At 39.0% G+C, this 9,209-nt stretch overlaps 1 protein-coding gene across 1 annotated transcript; it reads right to left on the reverse strand.

Moving 5' to 3' along the window:
• Positions 1–434: 434 nt before the first annotated feature.
• LOC136163355 (trace amine-associated receptor 8-like) lies at positions 435–1,460 on the reverse strand. The gene has a single exon (XM_065927788.1). The coding sequence runs from the start codon at positions 1,458–1,460 to the stop codon at positions 435–437; it is 1,026 nt and encodes a 341-aa protein (XP_065783860.1).
• Between the last annotated feature and the right edge of the window lie 7,749 nt (positions 1,461–9,209).

Below are 9,209 nucleotides of genomic sequence, written 5' to 3' on the forward strand. Positions count from 1 at the left end.
CTGTTGATACTTTGTCATGACAACGCTAGTAACATAATATAATGTTGCAAAAGACTAAGAAGGACCATTGAAAACTATATGAAAGTTGAGCATAAATGAGAAAATTATTACAGATGTGACAATGAAAAATGAGATTCAGGACTCGATGAAATGGGAAGAGACAAGTGCGTGTGGTAAGAGCATGTGGAGAGTGTTGAGACAGACAACACAGGTAAAGCACTTTATCACTTATTATTTAGTGCAATAAATATCTTTACAATGTGAATGTCTTTAATCTTAATTAAAACACCTGCCTGCAACTTTGTTCCTGGCTAACTTGAAAAAACTAAATATTTCTCCAATTTTGAAAGGCTTTATTCATTTTTTGTATCTAATTTCATCATCAATTCATAATTTTAAAAATAGTCCTAAAATTTTCAACTCAGTGTTCTCATTCATTCTGAAAATAAACTAATGGTTGATGAACTATCCTTAAAAAGCCCCCCACTTAAAATAGCTTTCATGGCTTTCCTAAACCAAGGGTAAAATAAAGCATAAATCAAAGGGTTCAAGGCTGAGTTATAATAGGCACCCCAACAGCAAATCTCATAAATATAGGCAGGGGTTATGAAGCCCATAAAGGCATCAATTAATATATCAATTGTATATGGTAACCATGAAATCATAAATGCTACTACTGTGACCCCCAAGGTCTTAGCTGCTTTTCTCTCTCTCTTGGCCACTCTGGATTTGTAGCTCTCCGATTCTGCTTTGCTGCCAGTGTTTTCAATTTTTAGAGCTTGTTGTTTAGCTACAAAAAAAATCTTCCCATAAAGAATTACCATAATGAGGGAAGGTATAAAAAATACCAGAACACTTATCAGAACCCATTCTTGATTTACAACAATTTGACAACCGCCTATACAGTTGAGAGCATTTACTAGTTCCTCCATCCCGTCGTCACTGACACCTGTGAGGAACACAGCTCCGCTGTAGACCATGGGCAGGATCCAGGAGACGCCGATGCAGACCCCTGACACAGACACCGTGAACTTGGTGGGATAGACCAGGGGGTCAGTCACAGCAATGTACCTGTCGATGGAGATGAAGCACAGGTGGAAGAGAGAAGAGTAACAGAATGCCACATCAAAGGAGCTGTGAAGGGCACAGAATCTGGCTCCAAAGTACCAGCAGCTCTCCACGGACCTGACCATGCTGAAGGGCATCACGGTCACTCCCACCAGAAAGTCCGCGCAGGCCAGAGAGGCGATCAAGAAATTGGCTGGCGAATGCAGCTGCTTGAAGTAAAGAACTGAAGTCATCACCAAGAAGTTTCCAAAGATAGCCAATAAAGACCCAAAGCCGAACACTGCGTACAGAATCACCCGAGATGCAGGCGAGTAGGGAGATTTAATACAGGATCTGTTCACATTCTCATAGCAGAGCTGCACGGGATCAGGTTGGGAAAGATTGCTGGCCATGGTTCTGCAACTGGATGCTTGCTTTTTTTCTGCCCTTTGGAAAAATGGTTTAATTCTGAAAATGAAATAAATAAAATAAAACTGTATACTTGAATAGTGCTTTTTAAAACTTCCTCATATTACATCTATTTTCCATTTTATTATGTAAAGAAATTAAAAGAATTTTTTAAATTCTGAAATGTATTTCTTCTGTGTTTATATAATTATTTCTCTGTGTCTAAATCTCATAGGTAGTTAACTCTAAGCAAATCTACTATGATTATTCAGAAATCACATTATCTGGATAACTGAAGAAATTTAATTTAAATACCTGGCCCTTTACACCTGTGAACTTCTTCCTTGCAAAGGATAGTCACATGCAACAATTGCACATTTAAAAAGTCACCTCTTAATAGACCTCCACCTTCATGTTGTCTGAAAAGTTAACACCTAGGGTGCTTTAGAAAGCCAGCCAATAAACTGCCCATTATAAATTCCTCATAAGCAATCCCTGTAGTGTAAGGTGTGACTGATGAAAAGAAACTTACTTTTGTTAATTATAATTTAAAAGTTTTTCTGCAAAACATATTTTTCTGTGCCCTTTTACTTTATCAAAACACTTACAATTTTCACATCCAAGAAATCTATTTTAATTCAACTGTTCCAAAATACCCTCCTTCTGTATTTGGCAATAATGTTACCTACTCCCTATTTATAAGACTGGCTGCATAATTTGCAGGGTCTGGGACAAAATAACAATTTGGAGATCTTTGTTCAAAACTGTGAAAAATAGTGCCCTCACATTCACAAGTTTTTTCCCCTTCTCTGCAGTTTCTTGCCAAAATGTTTGATCTTTGCCGTGGAATGCTTCACTCCCTTGGACATGGAGATATTAGCAGGTCAAGGGCAGGTCCTCATAGGTGCCTGGAAACCCTGTTCGGCAACTCAATGGCCCACCCACTGCCAGGCTGCCCCTCCCACCAACCGCTGAAACCATAGTCCAGGCTCTGCTTGGGGTGAGGAAGCTGAGCCAGGCATCCGCCCTTCTCCTGGGCCTGCCACCTCAACCAAAGGCAGATAGACAGCTCCCTAGGAGGGCAGCCTCCCCATCAGGACCCACACAGTGCATGAATTGGGGGTAGGTGAGGGGCTTGGCCCGCTGAGCCTCTCCTGGCACGTGCTGCGGCCCTAACCAACCTGAGCTGGGATGACACCTGCCTGCCTACGTGAGACTGCGGGAGTGCGCGCCTGACCACGGCCGCCCTGACGTCACGTCCGGTCCTCGCACAGGGCGGAAACGGAATGGCGATGCTAGTAGGTCAGAGTGAGGAAGGAGACACGGAGCTGGGCCCAAAGGGCCAGGGGGCGAGGAGCAGGTGGGTGAAAGCCCCTCCCAGGGAGAAAGGGGTATGATGCAGACAGTCACAGGTAATGTGATTCCAGGTTCCAGGCCCCCACACACGCTCCATGGCCCCTTCCGACTTCACATACAAATACAATTCAAAGATAAAATTATTACAAATTCCCAAACTGCAGCAACAGGCCTCAAATTCCGATAGCAGGGTTCAGTGCTGCTGGACTAGCAGAAACCCATGGAAGGGCCCTGTCCGATTTGCTTCTGAAGCTAAATAATCTCTTTGTAACAGCAACTAAATGAAGCAAAGAATGTCAAGCGGAGGCAACTGCCAAACTAGCTGAGGGGACAATTGGGAGCTGAGGGCCAGGCAGTTCTGATGGTAATAGCCTGTCTGGACACAGAATTTTGGGGTATCCACAGGAAATCAGAGAATTACAGGGGAAGACTAAAGACTTTAAAGTGTTAACCACTCAGCCTTATCCAACTTTTTGGGACCCCATGGACTGTAGCCCACCAGGCTCCTCTGTCCATAGAATTCTCCAGGCCAGAATAGTGGAGTGGCTGTGGTACTGTATTAATGTACTTTTCAAGGTACTGTACTGTAAGATTAAATGTACTGTAAGATTAAAAATGTTTTCTTTATTTTTTGTGCTTGTGTTTGTTTGCCTTTTCTGTATTATTTCTGTGGAAAGTATTATAAACCTATTACATTACAGTACTATATAACCAGTTATGTTAGTTGGGTACCTAGGTTAACTTCATTGGACTTAAACAAATTTTGAATATGCTTTTAGAACAGAACCTGTTTCTATGTAGATTAATTGTAATTGTATCCCTTGTCTAAAATAAAAAGGGAAAATGATGTGTTTGTCTACAGAAAGAAAAAAAAAAAAAAGGATACTGGAGTGGGTAGCCATTCCCTTTTGTAGGGGGTCTTCCTGACCCAGGAATTGAACCCCAGTCTCTTGCATTGCAGGCAGATTCTTTACCACCTGAGTGGTACCATTCTGAGCCACCCCATTAAAGGATTTCAAGTCTGAGGAAAAAAGCTACCTTTGATACTTTAAAGCAAATAGGGAGCAACCCTGCAAAATAACTGAGTGATGAAGAATTTTTTCCTTTCCAGTATGTTTAACACTTAAAGATAAAAGCATAATCTGCCATTAAGGATAAAAATAGTGAAAATAGCTTCATATAAAAATGAAACAGATATTAAAGACGTGCATAAAAACAATTACTCAGTTAATTGCCATCCTAATTCTTCTGGGTAGTGCTATCTTTTCTTCACTCTCAATTCTCAAACCTAACTTGTTTTCACCCCACTCTTATTCAGTAACCTTGCCTCCCTATTTTCTGATAATATAACATACAGAATTTAAAGACTGAGAGGATATAAAGATTTGGGGTGCATAATGGAAGCAGGAATCAAGGATGATTCCCAGGTTTTTAGCTTGCCAAAAAGGAAGATACAGTATGTAGGACAAAAAGTACATTTGAGGGGGAAGATGATGGATTAAGTTGGGACTGAGTAGAGGGACATAAAACTGAGGTTCTTCTGTGAGTAGTTTAGCCTGCTTACTTTTAGCTCAGGAAAAAAAATGTGCCTGATACGATCATGTGGGATTCCTCAGCATACTAGTGTTTTTGTGGGCATAGGAGTACATGTGATTGCCTGTTATCATCTGCCATAAAGCATAGTATATATCTGATGCTCAGTAAGCATACAAAAAAATCTTCATGACCCAGATAATCATGATGGTGTGATCACTCACCTAGAGCCAGACATCCTGGAATGCAAAGTCCAGTGGGCTTTATAAAGAATCTAATGGAGGTGATGGAATTCCAGTTGAGCTACTTCAAATCCTAAAAGATGACGCTGTGAAAGCGCTCCTCTCAATATGCCAGCAAATTTGGAAAACTCAGCAGTGGCCACAGGACTGGAAAGGGTCAGTTTTCATTCCAGTCCCAAACAAAGGCAATGCCAAAGAATGCTTAAACTGCAACACAATTGCACTCATCTCACATTCTAGCATAGTAATGCTCAAAATTCTCAAAGTCAGGTTTCAACAGTATGTGAATTTTGAACTTCCAGATGTTCAAGCTGGGTTTAGGAAAGGCAGAGAAACAAGAGATCAAATTGCCAACATCCATTGGAAATCATCGAAAAGCAAGACAGTTCCAGAAAAAAAATCTTCTTCTTTATTGACTATGCCAAAACCTTTGACTATGTGGATCACAACAAACTATGGAAAATTCTTCAAGAGATGGAAATACCAGATTGCCTGACCTGCCTCATGAGAAATCTGTATGCAGGTCAGGAAGCAACAGTTAGAACTGGACATGGGACAACAGACTGGTTCCAAATCAGGAAAGGAGTACATAAAGGCTGTATATTGTCACCCTGCTTATTTAACTTATATGCAGAGTACATCATGAGAAATGCTGGACTAGATGAAGCACAAGCTGGAATCAAGATTGCTGGGAGAAATATCAACAACTTCAGATATGCAGATGACACTACTCTTATGGCAGAAAGTGAAGAACTAAAGAGCCTCTTGATTAAAGTGAAAGAGGAGAGTGAAAATGTTGGCTTAAACCTCAACATTCAGAAAACTAAGATCATGGCATCTGGTCCCATCACTACATGGCAAACAGATGGGGAAACAGTGAGAGACTTTATTTGGGGGGGCTCCAAAATCACTGTAGATGGTGACTGCAGCCATGAAATTAAAAGATGCTTGCTCCTTGGAAGGAAAGTTATGACCAACCTAGACAGCATATTAAAAAGCAGAGACATTACTTTGCCAACAAAGGTCCATCTAGTCAAGGCTATGGTTTTCCAGTAGTCATGTATGGAAGTGATAGTTGGACTATAAAGAAAGCTGAGTGCTGAAGAATTGATGCTTTTGAATTGTGGTGTTGGGGAAGACTCTGGATAGTCCCTTCAACTGCAAGGAGATCCAACCAGTCCATTCTAAAGGAAATCAACCCTGACTATTCATTGGAAGGACTGATGCTGAAGCTGAAACTCCAATACTTTGGCCACCTGATGGCGAAGAACTGACTCATTTGAAAAGACCCTGATGCTGGGAGGGATTGGGGGCAAGAGGAGAAGGGGAAGACAGAGGATGAGATGGTTGGATGGCATCGCTGACTCAATGAACATGAGTTTGAGTAAGCTCCAGGAGTTGGTGATGGACAGGGAGGCCCAGTCTGCTGCAGTCCAAGGGGTCTCAAAGAATTTGACACAACTGAGCCACTAAATTGAACTGAACTTACAACTGCTATTGTAAGTTCTTCCTCTGCTCCTTTGGAATGTAAATCTTTTTAACAGCCTCTTCCTATTTTACAACTCACTACTGTCTTTCTATAGTACCTGACAACCATCCCTTTGAAATGTTAGCAGCAGCTCCCTATTTTCCATTTCAGTTCATTTCAGTTCAGTAGCTCAGTCATGTCTGACTCTTTGCAAACCCATGGACTGCAGCATGCCAGGCCTCCCTGTCCATCACCAACTCCAGGAGTTTGGTTAAACTCATGTCCATCTAGTCGGTGATGCCATCCAACCATCTCATCCTCTGTCATCCCCTTCTCCTCCCGCCATCAACCTTTCCCAGCATCAGGGGCTTTTCCAATACTATCACTAGTGTATTTCTGCTTTTTCTTCCCAAGTGCAGATGTAACACTGAAGAGTCATTCTTCAAGGCTGATACTTCAATAGGTTGGAATGTGTCAAAAATGAAGAGTGAAAATGTAACGAAGAGCATTAGAGCTGAAGAAAAATAAACAGCAGCTTCAAAGGTTGTAAACGTGGGGATCTGTGAAACTCAGGTAAGCATCAATTACATCAGTAACAAAAGACGAAAAGTTGTTACAGCAGTGACCAGTGAGTGACACTGACAGTTCTCCAAGAGAAGCTATATGTTAAAGATGGTCTATTTTATCTCTGCAGTGTGTTATTGATGGATTATTCACTGCCTTGATGCCAATGGATAAATTTGCTCTGATTCCAACCAACACTGAGGCAAATGACAGCAATTGTTCTATAACTTTCTATTTCTGAACACTCCATTTCATTATTTTTTTAATATACAATATTTTTTTAAAGTAGCAGCTGTACTTTTAGTATTACCCGATTAAGAAAAATACATGTTGGACAAAAACAGTTATGAATTCAATAATGCTTTTACATAAATGCATGTTTTATTAATAAACATGCATTTTAATAATAGTACATATATGTGAGAGACATAGTTTTTATGAAATCTACAACCAAGGGCATAAATGGATTAATTACATCTTGCAATAAGTGCCTCTTTCCAACTTTGGGGTGTCTTGTTCCAAATATATCCATGTCTCTGCAGCAATTTTGTATGCAGCTAACCAAGAAATTAATCTATTACTTGTATAAATAAATTAGATGCAGAAGAAAGGCGTGGTGCTGAGGTCATCATCGAGATAGTTTGGGGGTAAATAACCAAGTGTTGTGCTTTTTTCAGCCAAAAGACATTTATGAAGAATTTCTAGAAGAGTAGAAAAATAAACAAGAAACAGTACATTTGAAGTGCATTCTTCACTCACAAATGTGAATAAGAGCTTACAAACATCACTGGACAGTATTTATTTCTGCAACAGTTCATCCAATGATTACACTCTGCAAAGTGCAAGTGAATACAACAGTATATTTATATATATGTTTTTTAAGTCCCCCAGATCATTTTCCTTATTATATATGAGTGTCACTGTCAGTTTACACTTGCAATTAGGGAAGGAACACACATTTCTATGAAGACAACATTATTGATTCACTGTTGAAGGGACACAGTTTTGAGCTCTTCTTCGGAGAGAGTGTGAAGGAACTTAATTATGATCATTTGAAAGGTGACCAGTAGACCTGTTCAGTGATACCATGTCTGAACCACATAGGTGTTCTGCCATGAAGACTCCATATTCCCTTCATCATTTTTTATCTTTTTTTTCTCCTAAATACTGTCAACTCTATTTGAAAAATATTAATGCATAGATGTGAAATAGCTTAACCTTCTGTAAAGTATTTCACAGAGTCTTTTTTTATAAAACATACAACATACAAAGTTTATGTAACTCTGCTTAGTTATCTCTTCTTTTCACCTCATAAAATAAGTTTGTTATAGAATAGTCTGTGAAAATGAGTGACCTAAATAAAGATTTAAGGCTGTGATTCAAAGATTTAAGAAGGCAAATCACCCTATTCTTGGTTTTTCAAATTTTTCTCCGTCTCAAACTCTTGACATACACGTTTAATTAAAATGAACTAAAACTCATGTGAATAAGAAATATTATCAGAGGAGAAAACTAAAGATCTTCCTAGAGCCTATAATACCGACCTGGGTACTTGCTATTTTGAAATAATCCTTGGTTATATTTGGGTAATTCAGCTGTTATTAAAATTCAGGTAATGTGTATCTCCAAACATAGTTTATGATACAAAGAATGAACTCAAAAGTGGAAAAAAAAAGTTCATTTGAATTGGCTTTTGGTGGATCAAACAGTAAAGAATCTGCCTGCAATGTGGGAGACCTGGGTTCAACCCCCGGATTGAGAAGATTCCCCTGGAGAAGGGCATGGCAACCCACTCCAATATTCTTGCCTGGAGAATCCCCATGGACAGAGGAGCCAGGCGAGCCTTGGGGTCGCAAAGAGTCGGACATGACTGACTAAAGCATATCCCAGCTTTAAAAAAGCAGTACCATCTTTTGTCTACATGTTCATTTGACTGTGATAAATTATATTCTCCAATAGTAAAATGTTCTGTAATCATATAATTACTGTACATGTTTTCTCTGAACCCAGTGTCTATAAAATGGAGAGAAAGTATGACCAGAATTTAGACAACACAAAAATTCAATCTTTAATTCACTAGACAATTTCCATTGTACCTTTTGCTTTTTCCCTTTTTCCAAAGTCTTTTTTAGATTAACAGATTTCAAGAGTTTGTAATCTTACATTAACTCTCAAACAAAATATACTTTAAAGAAGATTTTTGTTCCCCAAAATCTAACTTCAAGTTAGGTAGCATTTTTTATATCTTCTATATATTTTGGACAACTTAACATTGATAACAAGTAGAAAAGAATCTATAAAATTCAAATTATTTGAAGAAACAATGAGAAATTTCAGAGACTAAGGTATAGAATCAGAAAAACAGAAGAAAATATGAAATGAGAGGCAACATTACTCATTTATCACTAAATTTGAAAATAAATGCCAAAATATCAACACATGAACACAATAAAATTTTGGAACAATTAACTTTTAAATATTAATATCCTCCTGGTTGGCAAATGATTACACTTGCATCTCTACATCCAAGTACTTAATTTTGCCCTTGGCCTTACTTCCGTGTTAGTTTTTAAGTTCCTGAAACAATCTTG

Source organism: Muntiacus reevesi, chromosome 3, assembly GCF_963930625.1.
Source record: "Muntiacus reevesi chromosome 3, mMunRee1.1, whole genome shotgun sequence".
Classification (NCBI taxonomy): Eukaryota; Metazoa; Chordata; class Mammalia; order Artiodactyla; family Cervidae; genus Muntiacus; species Muntiacus reevesi.

Bases quoted from the DNA above. Each gene is read 5' to 3' on its own strand.
- LOC136163355 (XM_065927788.1), bottom strand. From the start codon at position 1,460: ATGGCCAGCAATCTTTCCCAACCTGATCCCGTGCAGCTCTGCTATGAG.